Below are 20054 nucleotides of genomic sequence, written 5' to 3' on the forward strand. Positions count from 1 at the left end.
GTTTCAGGAAACATCATTCAACCATAGATCCTATAATCCGAATCTGCAGCAGTATCACAGAAGGTTTAAACCCGACGAAATATGCCTCAGCTCTCTTCTTAGACATAGAAGGAGCTTTTGATAAAGTGTGGCACAAGGGACTTTATAGTAAACTCCACCAGATGGGGGTGCTAACCTTGCTACTGACCCACATCTTAGATAACAGGCCATCTCGAGTATATGTAAACTAATCCCACTCACAAGCATATTTCCCAGAAGCAGGCGTGCCACAAGGAGCAATTCTGTTGACTCTCCTATATACCTCAGATATACCCCACCTGACAAGTTGGAATGAAGGGCTGGCACTCTACGCTGATGATACAGCCTACTGGTGCCAAGCACAAACGATAGAGCAGATCAACCGGAAGAATAACAATTACATCACCCAACTAGAAACATGGACAAGAAAATGGTGAAGAAAACCAAATGCCCAAAAAACGCAGCTGGTATTATTCAACCACAAACAATTCTCAAGACGGAGAGAACAACTACTACAAAAACTCAACATAAGACTATGTGGAGAGACCATCCAACCACAAGACACAGCTAAGTACCTAGGAACGATCCTTGATTACACGATGTCATGGATTCCGCACACTCGTAAAATAACCCATAAAGCAAACAACTGATGTAATCTCATCAAACTTATAAGGGGCAGAGCAAATGGTGCCAACGACGACACTCTAATCCACATGTATAAGGCGTTTATACAGCCAGTCCTCGAGTATGCCGCCCCAGTTTGGATGAAAAACAAAAATAACATGCAGAAACTACAAGATCTAGAGAGGAAAATACTTCACATTGCAGGAAGACTTGACAGGAGAACAGACAACAACACAGTCTACCAAAGCACGAAGGTACCCCCAATAAAAAAGAGATGGATCCAACTTATGGCAAAAATTGGAAAAAACAGAGAAACCAACAGAACACTTAACGACTGAACTACTTAACTACACACCAATGGAATTCAACTTTCCAGAACACAAATATGCTTTCCCACCTAAAACAATAAAAGAATGCATCGCATACACCGAAGACAGTAATGACAGAACCAACTTAATCAGCCACGTCATAGAAGATTAACACTCAAAGAAAAGTAGAACAACAAAGGCAGAAGATAAAAACATCAAAAACAAGGACCCTTGCTAAGATTTTTGAGAGGTTTGCCTTAGCACTTGGGCAAATGCCAGGGTTGTCACATCCTCTCACCAGGGCGGGCGGGCGGGCGGGCGGGCGGGGGGAGGGATCAACAGGAAACTAAAAAGAAATTTCCCCATCTCAACAAATAAATGGTGTCCCAACAGAACAACATAAGCTAAGCTAAGGCACCAAAGAGCACTAGGCTCTCCATGCGCCTGCCTTCCCCCATACGGGGAAGGAATGAGGGGGAGCCCCACTTGAGTGTGGCCCATGTGGTCGTTTGAGAATTTCTTCTCATGCCGATTTATTTCGACAAAGAGTCTTGTTTAATAGTGCTAGTGTGCAAGCATATATTTGGTGAACTGGAAGTGCTACGATTATTTGTGCGAGTACCAATTACGAGGTATGCATTGGCGTAAGTGAACATATGACGATCTGTGATTTCGCGCCAAAACTTCTAGAACAAAGAGGACAGTGGGACTTGTGGTTCTATTCGAATTATTTGAATAATTTTCGTTTATAGCAGCCTACATTACTGCTATTCGGGTCTCAGAGTCAAATTATTATTAAAGTAAAACTGTAAACTGTCTCACCAGAGCTAATTTCATTGTGTGAAAGAAAAGGACAATGCCAATAAATAGTGATTGAACTGTGTCATGAAAAAGTGATTTTAGTATAATAATCGCCTAATTCTTGTTCCCTAGCATAAACTGTACTTATGTCTGAGAGAGTAATTAATTTAAAAATTATAACAAATGCGCGGGTGTGGAAGTGTACTAGTGCATCAAGTGTGAAAATCATCCCCTGAGACTTATGAGAGAGCCAAAATTTGCAATAACATTTTTAAACCAATATTTGTATTTACACATTCGTGTGAACTCTCTGCAACCGCACTACTTCTTTATTTTCCGCCCCGTCGCACTGTATTATTATTTACTAGTTGATACACACTTGCCTGTCACCTATTGTCACTACCTTTTGGATGGTAGAGCTGGAAGAATCAAAATATCGGATGATCCCTATACGGAATAGACATATTTGTCTTAAGTAATCATCTTTGGGGCAACAGCAGAATATCTAGTCCATAAATCTGATAACAAAATGTCAGAAATGTACATATAAATCTGCACAGTGTCACAATTTGAGACATCCACAGTGGGTGGGGATGAATTGGAGTGAGTGGGTTTGGAGGTGGAGGCAATGAGGAATGGGTGTGAATGATGGTGTCACAGACTGTCTCTAGTTTTGTAGCCTCCACTATGAGGTGACACATACTGCAAAATAAATTAAGTCACTGGCATAAATATGTACGCATAGAGCATTTTGCTGTGATTAAATGGCATGTAATGGGTCTGTTGTGTGTGGGATGCTAATCACACACACTATTGAGCAGTTCTTCCACAGGCAGAAATTGTATTGGCTATAATCTGGATAACGATGACTACAGCTAAATAATGTAGTGGTAGCCACCTTTTTAATTCTCATATGATTATGGTGGTAGGCTAGAGGCATCGTTTGTATGAAACGATCAGGAACTACCAGGTGATCATAACTTTTCCTATGTGACACATTATAACATGAAAACTAATTACCATATGAAGTACCAAACTTGGTAGCATTAATGTCAAGGACATGGGGAAGGGAAATAGTGCAGAATCAATTCAACTGAAACATTTTTAATGTGCTGCTAGGTACTACATACCGGTACCAATACTGCTACAAAAGGGACTCAGTATGATGCCCAGCAGTGTCCAGAGGAGTCTGAAAGTGCAGGACAGCATTCTGCACAGCAGAATGAAGCATGTCTGTAGGTATGCTGGCTACCTCTTTTGATACGCTGTGCTTCAGATCAGCACATGGATGAATGTTCCCTTGGTCAACTCTGTCCTTCAGGTAGCCCCACAACCTGAAATCACAGGGAGTGAGATCAGGTGATCATGTCTACCAAGCATTTGGAAAAGATCGGCTGATACTTCAATCGTTTCCAAATATATTCTGGAGAAGCAGGTGAACTTCACAAGTGATGTGCAATGGGGCCCCATCTTGCATGAAAACTTCTGAGTTCAATACGTCTCTCTCCTGTTGGGCCAAAGCACATTGCAGTAACACTGGCCAGTCACACTGCACATCTGTGGTCCTTGAGTGCCAGTCTGTTCAAAAAAGAATGCTCCAATGATGAACGTAGCCATGAAGCCACACCATACAGAGGAACTTTATGCACAGTGACTGGAGGTGAAGATCCACACACTCGGCAATTCTGTGTGTTCACCTTACCTGTCAGAGAAAAATAAGCTTCGTCAACTTCAATCCGATTGAGAAAGTGGAAAGCGAAGTCAACACGTTGTGCATCCTGTGGTGCAAGTTGCTGTATGATATGGATCTGGTACAGATACCATTTGAGACCGATTCGAAGCACATTCTGTACAGTAGACCACAGGACGTTCAGCTGTCATGACACAGCTTGCACGCAGCCTGGTGATCGGGAATTGCACACGGCGGTGTTTGCTATAGCAACAGCGATTTCATCAACCACCTGTGGTTCAACTAGCCGTCGGCTTCCGCCTGGAGTGACGCCCAGTTCTCCAGTTGATTTGCACTTCATCATGCTCCGCACAGCATGTGGAGAAAGCGGATCCTTCCATAATCCTTTCAGCCGCTGATATTCTTGAAGTGAAGTGCAGCTGCAGCATTACTGTTGTTTTGATGATAGAGTTTTGCTAATAAAGCCCTGCTCCTTTTGTCCAATCTCATGTTGACATGTCAACAAGTGCACGATGACTGATCATGGCTCCTGGTGGCCATAGATGGAACTGGACATTGGTGCTGTGACACATGGAAATCATGCACCCCATACTCTGGACATTAATGCTACCACATTTAGTACTTGTCTGGTAATTAATTTCTGTCTTATAACATGTTAAATAGAGAAAGTTTAATTATAACCACCCAGTATATTAACACCACTCAGTGCCAATGTGAGAGCTGCATAGAAATTCCGCACCACACTCAGTGTGGTGAACCTATTGTTGTTTTGATTTCTCTCTCTGTCTCTGTCTAGACCATGTTGCAAGTAGAAAATCTCATGTGCACTCCAGCTACATTGTAGACTTTGGTGACTCAATTGGGCAATTTATCTAATAGGATTCATTACAGTTGGTAATATTAACTACACTGACCGGAAAGAGGAAGTAAGTGCACGATGTAGTGGTAAGCAGAGATGGGCATTATTGGAATGAATTTCTGTCTGGATAATTATCCGAGTAAGTATACATTCTGCCAAATCCATTCAATAATAAAATATTCACCAGTAAAGCGACTACTACTCACTGTGAATACAAATAATTATTTGTTACGTCGAATAATGTAGCACGCCACCACATTTTCTTTGTTTACTTCTTGTACAGGATTCTATAATTAGTGTTTGTTCCTTGGCTCAGTGCTTTATATTTGATAAATAAATTTTTAATGGTTGGTATGAAATGTGTCTTGGCAGCTCAGTGGACACACAAGCATCAAAGAAAATTATTGCAGTTTGTAAAGCTAAAGAAGCTAGCCAATGAAGTCACCACATCGAACACTAAGAGGAGCTATAGCTAGAGGGAGGGGGAGAGGGAGGGGGAGAGAGAGGGGGGGGGGGGGAAGGTTTGTTCCAGACCACAAAGCTAAAGGTTTAGGGTGTGATCCCCTTTTGTTCCTACAATTTTTTTATGTTATTTATCCCTTCTTTCATCTTTAACAATGAGAAAAATGCCAAGTAAAGTTAAACATTGTTTTGGAGTACATGTTGAACTGTAGGTCCCCCTCTAACTGGCTGTATAAGTCGGTTCAGAAGTGGGAGGAAGGCAAGTACACACATGATGCCGAGTGAAGCACTGCAGTGTTCAGAGCAACATTTGGGTTGAGCACAGCTTTACGTGCATTGCAGCGGGTAACCATTGCAACAAAAAAATACTTCATAGGGAGACGGCATTAGCTGTACACTGTTGTTGCAGCCCCACTGGGTTTGAGAACATAAAGAGATCATAATGTTGCAGCAGACTGCAACATTGTTACCGAGAAAGTGTCAAGAGACTATTGGGAGACTTTTTTTCGCCTTTCTACACCAACTGTAATTACTGCAGCACTGCCTTACCCACAATTTATAAACATATAGTTCACCTGTATTGCTGTCAGTAACCAAGGGAAGTCTTACAACAAACTGCAGACATAATTGTAATAGCCAAAGGCATGTCAAAGAAATTGAATCGTTAGTTTCAAATGATGTTATGACGCAAACAGAAAATTTATTTTGAACATGATTCGGGAGCTGAAACTGAAATGGAATCACAGTGAAGTTGTTTTCAAAATATACAGCAGAATTGATGATATCTCAATTTTTGCAGAAGAGAGGCCTTACATCATTATCCTGAAATAAGTGATTTCTGGAGATATAACACACCAGTATCTCCTTTGCATGCGCTGAATATATTTTCTTGAGTGTGTTACAATGACAAATCTTCAAAAATCAAATTTTCTGATGAGATGTTTGCTGAGGACTTATTCTAAAGTAATGAAAAGGACATTTGTTTAATGATTGATAAAGAGCTGGAGCAATGAATCTGTTATTCATTCACAAATGACTTAATGTTTTTATTCATGATAATAAATAATGCCATGACTAAATACACTCCTGGAAATGGAAAAAAGAACACATTGACACCGGTGTGTCAGACCCACCATACTTGCTCCGGACACTGCGAGAGGGCTGTACAAGCAATGATCACGCACGGCACAGCGGACACACCAGGAACCGCGGTGTTGGCCGTCGAATGGCGCTAGCTGCGCAGCATTTGTGCACCGCCGCCGTCAGTGTCAGCCAGTTTGCCGTGGCATACGGAGCTCCATCACAGTCTTTAACACTGGTAGCATGCCGCGACAGCGTGGACGTGAACCGTATGTGCAGTTGACGGACTTTGAGCGAGGGCGTATAGTGGGCATGCGGGAGGCCGGGTGGACGTACCGCCGAATTGCTCAACATGTGGGGCGTGAGGTCTCCACAGTACATCGATGTTGTCGCCAGTGGTCGGCGGAAGGTGCACGTGCCCGTCGACCTGGGACCGGACCGCAGCGACGCACGGATGCACGCCAAGACTGTAGGATCCTACGCAGTGCCGTAGGGGACCGCACCGCCACTTCCCAGCAAATTAGGGACACTGTTGCTCCTGGGGTATCGGCGAGGACCATTCGCAACCGTCTCCATGAAGCTGGGCTACGGTCCCGCACACAGTTAGGCCGTCCTCCGCTCACGCCCCAACATCGTGCAGCCCGCCTCCAGTGGTGTCGCGACAGGCGTGAATGGAGGGACGAATGGAGATGTGTCATCTTCAGCGATGAGAGTCGCTTCTGCCTTGGTGCCAATGATGGTCGTATGCGTGTTTGGCGCCGTGCAGGTGAGCGCCACAATCAGGACTGCATACGACCGAGGCACACAGGGCCAACACCCGGCATCATGGTGTGGGGAGCGATCTCCTACACTGGCCGTACACCACTGGTGATCGTCGAGGGGACACTGAATAGTGCACGGTACATCCAAACCGTCATCGAACCCATCGTTCTACCATTCCTAGACCGGCAAGGGAACTTGCTGTTCCAACAGGACAATGCACGTCCGCATGTATCCCGTGCCACCCAACGTGCTCTAGAAGGTGTAAGTCAACTACCCTGGCCAGCAAGATCTCCGTATCTGTCCCCCATTGAGCATGTTTGGGACTGGATGAAGCGTTGTCTCACGAGGTCTGTACGTCCAGCACGAATGCTGGTCCAACTGATGTGCCAGGTGGAAATGGCATGGCAAGCCGTTCCACAGGACTACATCCAGCATCTCTACGATCGTCTCCATGGGAGAATAGCAGCCTGCATTGCTGCGAAAGGTGGATATACATTGTACTAGTGCCGACATTGTGCATGCTCTGTTGCCTGTGTCTATGTGCCTGTGGTTCTGTCAGTGTGATCATGTGATGTATCTGACCCCAGGAATGTGTCAATAAAGTTTCCCCTTCCTGGGACAATGAATTCACGGTGTTCTTATTTCAATTTCCAGGAGTGTATTTTTGTTATTCCTCATTCAAATAAATTTTGCCCGATTTTGGGTGGTAAGGGAAGCTCAGCGCGTATGCACATACTACTAACCCACAGCCTCTGTGCTAATGAGTGTGAGTACAAAGCATCTGCATGGCTTTGAACAAGTGTGTTATATCCATGTGGCCATTAAGTGTTCACTCAACTGAGTTATTACGTGAGGGAGGATCGGTCACATTCAGCAACTTCCACCAAGTTATGCGAAGTGTATCCACTCTGTCTGATGTACCACAGCTGCATACAGACCCACAAGCCAGCAGAGCTCTAATGGATACCTTTCTGGCAAGGAGTTCATAGTCCACAACACCATTTTTCTGCTGCCAAATGCTAAATAGTATGTGTTTACACTGCCGAATTTTTAATAACAAGTTTTCTGCTTGGGTTCAGCCATTAATTACTAATTAAGAAGTTAAAACATAAGTTTGTAAGATAAAGGCATCACAGCTCATCACCAGCAACAGTATTGCATAAGAATGCTCACTGAATAAACTGATGATGTTAGTCAAGCAAAAATGCAGTATTAGTCACCCCCCTTGAGTTCTGTTGCTTACAAGGGAACCTCCCCATCGCACCCCCCTCAGATTTAGTTATAAGTTGGCACAGTGGATAGGCCTTGAAAAACTGAACACAGATCAATTGAGAAAACAGGAAGAAGTTGTGTGGAACTGTGAAAAAATAAGCAAAATATACAAACTGAGTAGTTCATGGCAAGATAGGCAACATTAAGGATGCTAGGACCGCAGCAGCGCCGTGGTCTCGTGGTAACGTGAGCAGCTGCGGAACGAAAGGTCCTTGGTTCAAATCTTCCATCGAGTGAAAACTTTAATTTTTTATTTTCAGTTTATGTGACAAACTCTTATGTTTTCATCACTTTTTTGGGAGTGATTATCACATCCACAAGAAAACCTAAATCGGGCAAGGTAGAAGAATCTTTTTACCCTTTCGCCAAGTGTACAAGTTAGGTGGGTCGACAACATATTCCTGTCATATGACGTACATGCCGTCACCAGTGTCGTATAGAATATATCAGATGTGTTTTCCTGTGGAGGAATCGGTTGACCTATGACCTTGCGATCAAATGTTTTCGGTTCCGTTTGGAGAGGCACGTCCTTTCGTCTACTAATCGCACGGTTTTGCGATGCGGTCGCAAAACACAGACACTAAACTTATTACAGTGAACAGAGATGTCAATGAACGAACGGACAGATAATAACTATGCAAAAATAAAGAAAGTAAAATTTTCACTAGTGGGAAGACTTGAACCAAGGACCTCTCCTTCTTCAGCTGCTCACATTACCACGGGACCACGGCGCTCCTGAGCTCACGTTCTCCTTTATGTTGCCTATGTGGCCAAGACTGATGACCAGTTTGTATATTTTGCTTATTTTTTCACAGTTCCACACAACTTCTTCCTGTTTTCTCAATTGATCTGTGTTCAGTTTTTCAAGGCCTATCCACTGTGCCAAGTTATAACTAAATCTGAGGGGGGTGCGATGGGGAGGTTCCCTTGTTGGAATTAGAGCATCAAGTACTCCTATACTCAAGATCTAAACCTTGCTATTGAATGAAAATGTCACACAAAGGTTAAATGGTTGGCTTGATGCGACTGTACCCATCCACACCTCTTTATTTGAAGGAAATTGATGGCCGTGAATGTCTTTCTTCAGGACACAAAAAATATGAAAATTGCATGGGGAGTATGTGCAAGGGCTTCCCAGTGAAACTTCTGCAGTGTAGCTGAAACAACGTTGGCAACACCTTGGGCCCACATGTTGCTCCAGTTGTTTCAGTACCTCCATGTGTGATTTCTATCTATTTTGAGCCCTGAAGAAATACATTCATGACCATCAATTTGCTCAAGATGAAGAAGGGCATGCCTGGGTGCGATCATGATTCTGTAGGCAACTGCAAACATTTTTCCATGAAGGCACTGACCATCTTGACGTACAATGGGGGAAATATATTAACAGCTGTTATGATTACTATTGAAATAATGAACAATTTACTTACTTTTTCCATCTGTGTTGTTTTCATTTGACTGCTCCTTATACATAAAGAAAACCCAAAGCTTAAGTACAAAATCCACCAAACATTGATGATATGTAAAAGGTACTTCTTTTCATCAGAAATGAAGAGCATGGTTGGTTTCTTCCAATATTTGAAAATGCACAACCCTCATATCTTAATATAATATTGTGCACTATTGTGAAAATAATACATAAATATAAAATTAAAACTGGGTTATTTCTTTTACTTTTTATAGGAGAACAGCCAATGGACTAATGGTAGTTTCTTGTGATACTGGTTTGTGACATTTGTGGCCAGTTTAGTTGCTGTATCCTGTTACTATTCCAGATACTGTGATATTCTACATCGTGCAGCCTTGCACCTGGGATGCTGGTCGAGGATTGAAGGGAGATCTACTCATGTACCAACACACGTGTAAGAGAAATTAGCCAACTTTTATGATAATTAATAATGATAGTCATATATGAGAGAACATTTAATTAATGGGTTTACTATAAGTACATATAAAGTTCAGTGTAACCAAATGATACACTAATGTGCCAAAACATTATAACCACCAAGCACATGATGTAGTAAGGAAAGTATGTGAGTAGAGCAGAGACAAATGGGAACTCATTCTATTGACAATATGAGCTGCAGCTGGGAAAATCCACTGATATTACTGACTCTAAAGAAAGGGGGGTGGGATTATTGTTGCACAGTGCATGGGGACAAGTGTCTCGAAAATGATGTAGCTGGTCAGCTGCTTACAAGCTTTTGTGACACCTAAGGAAAGTGGTTGAAGGACAGTGATACCACAAGTACGTGACAAGGGACGGGACATTCAAGTCTAATTACAAGATGTGGCCAGAAGCTAGCCCAGTCAGTAAAGCAAGATAAGCAGTGATCTGTGTGAGATCTGACAACAATGTAGAATCCAGATGCACACACAGATGTTTCAGAGAACACCTTACTGCGCAGATTGTTGGAACACGGGGCTCCAGAAAAGACAACCCCTGTGTGTTGTCACATTGACCTCAACTAAGATAGCAGTGTCCACAGGATCATCAAGACTGGACCACTGATCAATGGAAACATGCCAGATAGTCAGACAAATTGCACTTCTTGTGACACCAAGTGAATGTTTGTGTCTGGATACATCACCGTATAGGCAAATGGCTGTTCGAATGGTGCACTGTTCCACAGATGCAGGCTGGGCTGCAGTGGACTGATAGCAGTAACTGAATGCACCTGGACTGCTGTGCACTGTGTGAAAATTATTGTAGGACACCTATATCCCTTCGTGGTTGATGTCAGACTGCTGTGTTACTGGGGCATGTGATGGATCCAAGGAGGATAGAGCTTCCAGAAAAAAGTCATTTATGACTTATGCACACATAATGATGGATGTTTCAGTGTCAGGCCAGGCCTTGGTGTCAGGTTTAAGGCTCTGCTGTCACCTCTGGCAGCCTCATGGCAGTCAGTGTGTTAAATACTTGTGTTATTTAGTTATAGCCTTAAGTGATCAAATTTTTATTTAGACAATGAATGTGACCTAGCTATTTCATTTGATGTCAGTGGAATAATATACATTCTGTTGTGGTTGATGAGGATTTCGTTTAGGTAGGAAACCCCCCTGAGTGTAACTTTCGTGGTTATTACGGAAGTCCAATAAATTTTTTAAAGAACAAATGTGGGTTTGTTGTCGATTAAGAATATGCTACAGAATGATTGTAAGACTGACTAAAGAGGGATGTTAGTTATGCATTTCCACATTTTCTCTTGAGTGGTAACACAATAATAATATTGTATATAGTGTGTTTCATTCCCCATTTCCAGCAACTGCTCTTTGCATTCATAGTGCATACTTTTTTCATCTTAGAGACAAGAGCTTCTAGAAATAACAGACTAATAACTATTGTTAATGAAATACGGTTTCAGTTCACATTTAGCATGCACTTTTTGGCTTGTATTTCTGCCTTAAGTTTCGGGCATCCAGCTTCTTGCATTTTGTTGACATTCATTCTGTTGGTAGAATTTCATATATTTTGGTTGCTCCCTCCCCCTGCACACACCTATGGAAATGTGTGATGTTTTAATGCGGTGTATATGGTATTTGCAAATCCAACTTTTTGACTTGCGCCTAAATTATTGATTTGAGGTAACTTGTTTTTTAGATGGGCCGAGTCAACAGTGTGGCATCATGGAGCATTGGTGAAACACTGCAAAGAAATCTACAGAGCTGATGGAATATCAAATGCAGCGGAACCAGGAAACCAGACACATGCAAGGTTCTATGTAAGATGTATACAGAAAAGTAACTAAACAATAAGCAACAACACTCTGATTAAAGCTACGTGTTATTTGACATTTGTTATGTGGCACTACAGCATTGTCACCTGTGATGAACAATGTACGGCAGACTGCCAAACCAAGCAGAATGTGCTGTTGCCTGCTGTGGCAGGCTGCAAATAAATGGGTTGCCAGCAGAGCACAAGAACAGATCACAACTTGAAAACTGCAAGTGATAGTGAATTGATGCTTTGTTGTTGCACTTTGGCAGTGGATGACAGTTTGCATGTGATCGTGAGGGCTTTGATTGGAAGATTTAAGTTTCAAAGTGTGAAGTGTCATCTAACAATTAATTTTAATCAGACTATAGTATTAGGAGAGACTTATTGGATGGGGTGAGAAGGAAAGATTGATACCAGATTCTCCTTCTCACCCCATCTGGTAAGTCTCCCCTGACCCGGGGTACAGGGTGACTTTTCCAAACGTACGTGTGTTGTGTGTGTGTGTGTGTGTGTGTGTGTGTGTGTGTGTGTGTGTGTGTGTGTGTGTGTGTTCATGTTCTCCTGCCAACACTTGGTGAGAAGACTTTTTTAGGCTATAGTATTAATCTCTCTTCAGTAAGTTATATGGAAAAATACAACAAACTATTAGTGGTTCGTATCTTCTCATTGTTTTATCTGTCCACTGTGTGTTAACTTCAGTTTGTGTGCTATATTATAAATCTGGAGTGAATAGATTTGGACATTTGAGGGATACTCTGATTTCAAAGAGTAATGTAATGGCTCTCATTTTTTAGACTGGAGTGCCATCACAGTAATGTAGAGAAATTTCCTTCAAAATTGTTGGCTAAGTCCAAACTAGCAAAAATAGCCTCAGCTAATCACGTTCAACTTGAGCAACATACTCCGTTAAGTGCCTTTCACATTTGAGTGCCATGTCATATACTGTTATTAATCACTCGGTAAAACCTATTTTGATAGCCCATCAGAACGTATTGCCAAAGGCAAATTCCACAATTGTTCTTTACAAAGGATATGATCAATTTTCTTCTGACAGTTTCCAATTGGAGCTAGTGCTACATTTTTTACGACTTTGTCATCAATATGAATAATGTAGGAAAATATGTCAAGTTGAAGAAAGGCACAATGAAAAGACTCATGTATTCCTTTCGGCCATGAAACGCGCATGCACACACACCTCTTTGCTCCACAACCTCCTGACGCTGCACCTGTTCGCAGTCTGGTCCCTGCACACTCCACTGAACAGTGTTAGTCTCTCTCCCCACCCATACACTACTATCCCTTCCCCTTCCCCACCCCCTCCAAATTGCTGCTTGCATCCCACGCGATGTTGCATTCCAGCCTGAGAAGCTGGAGGGGTGTGTGTGTGTGTGTGTGTGTGTGTGTGTGTGTGTGTGTGTTTTTTTTGTCTTTGTCTTTACTGATGAAGGCTGTGACTGAAAGCTGTACGTGAGTGTCTTTTAATCGTGTCTGTCTGCAACTTCATCTTCTGTACGGTAAGCAGAAATCTGTCTTCTCCTATATTGCAGATATTCCTACGTGGAGTTTCCATTGTTTGATTTCTCTCATGAATATGGTTTCATGTCACTATTTTCCTTCTTCCACCAAACATCAATGGTATTGCTTACACTACTTTGGCAATGTCACAAAAACAAATGTGTCATTGGTGACTTAGACAACAATATGACCATGAAAACTAAAATCAATTGCCTCTTATTAGAACATTGTATGTCCAATATCTGATGAATAATTTGAACAATACACTTTAGAGTTTGACAGAGACAACCAGAGTATTAGATTTACCATAGCTTGCATGTTTCAAATGACACTTGCCCTTGTAGATCTTATAATTAAATGTTTCCCTGAGACATTTAAGTCTCTTCATTATCTACGATAATGATCAAAGCAGAAGAAATCAATTAAAATTTGTGCTGTGGCTGGGACGTGAAGTTGAATGCCCTCCTCAACACAAACTTCAATTCATATCTTCTGCTTATTTTTCCTTACATTGCCAAGGCTCTCCAACATTGGAATAGCACCCCCGCGTTGGGTGTAATGGGGAAGTCCTGTACCATAGGCACAAATTTTAATTCATTTCTTCTGCTTCGATCATTATTGTAGATAATGAAGAGACTTAAATGTCTTAGGGAAACATTTAATTATAAGATCTCCTATGGTACAGGACTTTCCCATTATGTCCAATGCTGAGGTGCTATTCCAATGTCGGAGCGCCCTGGCAGTAGTGACAATAAGGGAAAATAAGCAGAAGATATGAATTGAAGTTTGTGTTGGGGAGGGCACTCAGCTTGGGTAGTTCATGCAGCAATGTTGACCATCGTGCTGTGTGGTGTAATGGTTAGCATTTCTGCCTAGCAAGCAAGAAGACCCGGGTTTGATTCCCGGCCGCAGCACAAACTTTAATTCATTTCTTCTGCTTGGCCTTGTAGTTAAGGATCATTCCATTTGGGATTAAAGTTCTCTTGGAACAAAATTGAAAGTGTGTTACATTATACTTGTTCCTTCTTATGTCTGATCATCACAGAAAGTATAATAATTCTTTACCACAATTATTTTGCCTTTCCATAAATTGCTTGACTCAGTGTGTTCTCTTAAAAAAATTCTGTGAGGCACTGCAGGCCTCACACACTAAATTACAGCACTGTGCTGAATAATACAACAGGTGATTCCAGTATCACACTTGCATACCAAGTTAATGCACAGTATACTGCTGACACATCCACAACCTCCAGCTTTGGGCTTACAAGATGTAGTCTCCAGAATAAGCATGTTATGAAGTTAACTTATTGGAAAATGTTATTTTAGTTATTTTTCAAGTTTAGCGAACTGTTATGTTTTTTTTTTCTCTTTCCTTTGTAAGTGACATCTCCATTTGATGGAAAATTGAAGGACTGTGGAAGACATACTGTTCCAATTGTATTTTAATGCTGCCCCATGGGGCACAGACTATGCTGGGCACTGTGCAGCTAGTATAGGCTACCCACCAGACAGCCCTATGATATGCAAGCCACTTAGCCAACTCTGCCAGTGTGCATTTGGCCAGTGCAGAACTGTCGTGTACACTATTGTGCAGCGCCCTTTAATGCCCAGGCATTATCTGTGACTAACAAAGCAGATGTTTGAGAGAGCAGTTATAATTTTGCTCAAAAATTAAAAAGAAACTAGAAAGTGATTTACTAGTATCTGCTGCATCCACAGTGTTGCAAGAACTTGCCACAGCTGTAATTTAAAATTGTGGACTTATTTCTGATTCTTGGTGACACAAAGATGATGATACTGAGATAAAAGACTATACGGGAAGCAATGTCTGGAATGAAGTTGAAATATGCAGACTTCAGTTGCCCAGTCCAAGTGAAAGGTCAGGAGACCAATGGCAGCTTCACAGAAAAGAGATAAATCAAATAGTGGTTCACAGTGTGGATGCTGATGGAATAGTGAGATCACCAGGACATAGTTTTGGAAGTTGGCTAGAGTGGGGGAAATTCCTGCAGATCAAACACTTCCTCTCTTGTTATAACAGTGAAATATGTATCTTTGGAATAAGATGTTGTGTGAATCAGATTATGTGTGTCTTCAACTATATTTGTGCATAACTTCCAATACAGTGATGATAGGGTGCTTACATGGTCTCTGATCTTTATTTCACAGTGACAACTAAAAATTGGTTAGCGTAAGTAATTCTTGTGAAATATCTCTAAAGAGAGCCTCCAGAATTACGCCCAGTTTTGAATGTGCCAGTATGTCTGCCATACACCCATTCTGACACAAAAATTACCTTGCCAACACTCACAGACTATTGATTGATGTGTCCAGTCACAGTACAGGCTAGAAGTGTACTGAGACGAGTTAACCAAGCACAGAATATTTCACTATGATGTACATCACTAAGTGAACTGATATTAATTATTCTGTTGTTGTGATTCATTGCTGTTCTGACAAAGAAATGGCTATAAACTAGCAGATCTGTTCAATTTATAATTGGTGTACAAGTCATCCCAACATTAAAATCAGAAATTTCTCTCAAAGCAACCTCAGCATAATAGATTCAGACACAAAACATTACCACCAACTATATTTGCAGTAAATTTGGGAAAAAAATACTTTTAAAAGACACAAACAAAACTGTTTTGCCTTCCCATCTAATTTTGTTTGACGCTTAACTTTCCAACAGTCAGTTGTGTCCTTAAGAATACTTACGTTTTACCCTTTGCTATTATTCAATTCAAAATCAGTTTATAAATGAATAGGACTAGTGAATTTATAAAAACCACAACACAATGAATTAAATGAACTGAGCAATAAGTTGATATTATGCACATGATCTGTAATAATACAACAGGTCTAAATTCATCCTTGAGGAATGTTTAAAAAAGAAGAAAAAATAGATGCTGCTGTAATCAGAAGTTTAATTACTGGATGAGTAACATGCCTAGCAATATTTTAGTGCTTTCAGTGGATGGGTTCAAAAATCCGTACCTAATAAAACTGGCGTATTCTGCAGTAGTAGTGTTCCAACCTTTTTTAAGGATATGGCCGTGGAGTAACTGAACTCAAAACAAATCATTAGGCTGCCCTTTTTTCGTATGTTCATTAAATTTCCGTACTGAGCACAAAATAATTTTACAATAGGGTTAAAATCAAACTCCACCCCAGAGGGCCCACAACTTTTCTCTTCAACCCCACTTAGGAGCTGTTGAGCAACTTCTCAACTTTATGAGCTGCCAATCACTCCATGGAATTATTTAACTTATAGGCCTCATGGCCAATCAGAATCAGGAGTGGAATGTACACATTTTCATTGGCCATTTCCTGCTCCTGCTTACAGCATTTTTGTAGGGTGCTACCTCCTTGCAAGACCTTTTTCTGCAACAGATGTTGGAAACATTGGCTATCATGGGGAAATTACTCTCCCTGTAATAAGTCCACCGAAAAGACTGGTGCCACAACTCATTTACAAGGTTTAGGCTGAACAGCACCGCACCCCCCCGCCCCTTTCCCTGCACCCAGAAATTGGCCAAGGTGACTGCAATACTGAACAGGGCTAGCACATGCAGGCAGGCTATGGAGCCTTCTATGTATGTTCACATTGTTGCAGTAATTTATGCCCACAAAACATTAAACATCAAATTTCCTTCTTGCCAGAACATTATGTTTCTGATACATTCCATCATTGTTAGCACAAACTATTAACAAGGAGTGCTTACCTTAACTATCAACATGTACAGTCTGTGCATGTTCTTGTTAAGTGATTTGCCTCATAAACAAGTTCCAAAGCAAAAATATCTAGATGCTGGAATTTGGAATACCTTTTACACATAGTGTACATGAAGTGAGATTAGGAGTGTAATCACAAAGCTACTAATCCACACCATACCTATGGTAACACAGTCAAAAGAATGTTTAAAAAACCGTTCACTCCCAGACAATGAGTGCCTTATTGTCATCATTAGGCATACCTGCACCTATAACCTACAAAGAGGTTATCAATATTCTATTGATATAATAAAACATCTAGAAGAAAAAATCTTTTTTTTTTCAAATCTGAAATAATCTGAGTTGAAAAGACTCATAGATGACTGACTGAACATTTTTGGCATGATAGTGTATAATCAGGCATAATCAGGCAACAGTATTTTAGCAAATTGAACTAATACTTGCAGAGTAACTTTAAACAAACCTGAATGTGTTTTGAACTGACAGTGAATTTTGTTATTGTTACAGGCCATATTCAACAACCCATCTGTTCTTCTATGCATCCTGTTGGGACTTCAGCTACTCCTTATTGCAATACAACTTATGGTGTTAATTAGGTGTTCAGAATGGTACCAAGTTATGTCACTTGCACTTTTGTTATTTGCAAATTACTATTCTCTTTTTAAACTGGCAAGAGACTATTTTGTATGTTGGAAAGTTTACAAGGCTGAACAAATGATACAGGATAAATTAGGAAGTTGACGTTTGTCAACAGAACCATCTCATAATGATCTCATGCTTCCTTTAGAAAATTGTATTTCTATTACCTTTTACATTGTGAGGTGTTTAACAACAGACAACACTATTTTTATAAAAAATATATTATTCCTATGGAATAAGAAAATTATACTGATGTGTTATGTAAACACAGCCTTTTAATACAAACATGTAATGTAAAACTACAAGCAATAACTTAGCACTGCCTGAAATGAACGCCTCCATGTTAATCCTTTGGATAGATAGCTTTTAAGTTTGGCCCTGGTATGTACTGTGCTCCATCAAAATACTCAAATTTACTGTCAACATCTGCATTCTGTATCTGCAAGAGATAAAGATTTTGCAGTATTAGTCAAGAAAGTGGAAAACTTAAAATACTTAATCTAACATTCTCTATGTACAATTCAGCAAAGTGCACAGGTTCAGTTCAACACAGACCATACAACTTTGGATTGCATGGTCTGTCTTACCAAGACATACACCAAGTTTCAATTTTACCTCTAACATTTTTAACATCACAGTATTTGTAATATACTGCTATAGCATGTGTTGGTAAATTTACTGACACTGTAAATATTGTTACATAGAAATAAAACACTATTTGTGGATTTTTAAGAAATCTCACGCATTACAAATTTCAGTATTCTAAAGAATTTATCACCAATCATCTGCTGCCATGCATCAGTATTATTTATGAAAATGATTTTATGGGTAAGAGTCATATTTACCCAATTCAACAAAACATGTTATTCTGGACACCTGAGATTGTTACCGACAGTCAGTCACTGCAAAATGAGAGAGACCACGCCTACTGACATACTGTCAAGTCACAAAAAATGCACTCTTTCGTAGACTTTCGCCCTACAATCCTTACACATGACAAAGCCATAATTGTCTGCAAGCTCTGCACTATTTGTATTTTAAGATTTTTCTCTCCATTTCTTTACACTGACAAACTACAATATCATTTATTTCAAGTAAGCTAATAGTAGTATCTTATAGCTTGTCATGCATTCATTGCATTGTCTTAAATTAATTCATTTGCTACAGATGCATTCCATGGATTGAAGTACTTTCTGTGATATATTATTAATGTCGAAATATTAATTGAGCAATACATGTGAAGTACGCATGATTTTATCTGGTCATTACAAAGATTACACTGCTTAAAAATATGTGAATGAGTCAAGAAAAAATAATCACATTTACAAAATTAAGTGTAAATGAGGTGAAAGCTCAAAAGGTAATACAGAAGAACATGGAAATAATGTATGAAGGCGTACTGAAAAGTAATGCCTCCAAATTTTTTTTATGGGAGGACTCTTAAAGCTTTATAAATAAAACACAGTATTAACATTCTACATCTTTAGTCTACATATTTATTTCTCAACACAGTCATCCTGACAACGAACATTTCTGCCAACGAGAGACCAGTTTGCTTATACAATAAGTGTAGACCAGTGGTCGTCAAACTGCGGCCCAGATCATGTTTTCATGTGGCCAGCGACCCTCCTTAGCTTTGCACAGGTAGCATTAGTTATCAACTTGTCTGGCATAGCAGCGTTTTGTTTACGAAAACTGCGTAGAATTTTGATTAAAGTTGGGGTAGTAATTAGACAACTGAAAACCATCCACCACTTTCATTTAATGCCACTTGACAGTGTTCCGCAGCACTAAAGGCGTGAGTGGCCTGTTAGCCAACAATGTCAGCCGTGCATAAAACGCACCATGCATGCCCACGGCTGCTCGTTTGTTGGCGGCGGGCTTGTCCTGCAGCTGCCTCATTGTTAGCTTTGTCGTGTCAGTCGTGAACTATGTTTCGGTGCCCCTGAGCGTTCGTCGCATATTGAGTGTATTTGTGCTCATATTTGGTGATATAATTATTAGTGCAATAAATAATGTCTGATGTACCCTCAAGAACAGTGACTAAGAGGAAAATATGGGAAGAAGAGTTTTGCTTTATAAGTGGACACAAAGAAGGTACTGCTACTTGCTTAATATGCCAGGATATGATTGTGGAACTGAAGAGAGAAAATTTATTTCACCACTACACAAGTAAGCAAAATTCATTTACAGTAGCTTTTCCTTTGAATTCAAAAGAAAGAAAGGAAAAAATTGCTCATCTAAAATCTATCATTCGTCATCAACAAAATGTTATGTTAGCAGCAGTTGGTCAAAGTGAGCCTGTCACAAGAGTATCAGACCAAGTACGTAGTAGTCTGGCAAAAAATATGAAAGCTTTCACTGATGCTGAATTAGTGAAGCAATGTATGAGGACTGCCTCTGAAACTTTGTTTCAAAACTTCTCCAACAGTAAACAAATATCAGCTGAAATAAATAAGCTCACACTTTCAGAATCTACCTGTCAGTGTCGTATTGAAGATATTTCAAAATATGTGTTTGAGGCAGTAATTAATAAAGTCAAACTATGCAAATAGCACATGTGATTCC

At 40.5% G+C, this 20054-nt stretch overlaps 2 protein-coding genes across 5 annotated transcripts in view; one reads left to right on the forward strand and one right to left on the reverse strand.

Moving 5' to 3' along the window:
• LOC126470472 (transmembrane protein 39A) overlaps positions 1-18964 on the forward strand; it is a 179063-nt gene extending 160099 nt beyond the window's left edge. For 2 of the 3 annotated variants that reach the window (XM_050098334.1, XM_050098336.1), the window contains exons 11-13: positions 9652-9738; positions 11481-11601; positions 17355-18964. In XM_050098334.1, the coding sequence (XP_049954291.1) occupies positions 9652-9738; positions 11481-11601; positions 17355-17588 (442 nt within the window). In that variant the 3' untranslated portion in view covers positions 17589-18964. The remainder of the gene's footprint in view (positions 1-9651; positions 9739-11480; positions 11602-17354) is intronic. The other variant, XM_050098335.1, reaches the window with a different exon arrangement.
• The window catches only part of LOC126470473 (uncharacterized), a 68820-nt gene continuing 66391 nt past the window's right edge, over positions 17626-20054 (reverse strand). For both annotated transcript variants that reach the window (XM_050098337.1, XM_050098338.1), the window contains exon 6: positions 17626-17925. In XM_050098337.1, the coding sequence (XP_049954294.1) occupies positions 17830-17925 (96 nt within the window). In that variant the 3' untranslated portion in view covers positions 17626-17829. The remainder of the gene's footprint in view (positions 17926-20054) is intronic.

Source organism: Schistocerca serialis, chromosome 3 (assembly GCF_023864345.2).
Source record: "Schistocerca serialis cubense isolate TAMUIC-IGC-003099 chromosome 3, iqSchSeri2.2, whole genome shotgun sequence".
NCBI classification, from domain to species: Eukaryota; Metazoa; Arthropoda; class Insecta; order Orthoptera; family Acrididae; genus Schistocerca; species Schistocerca serialis.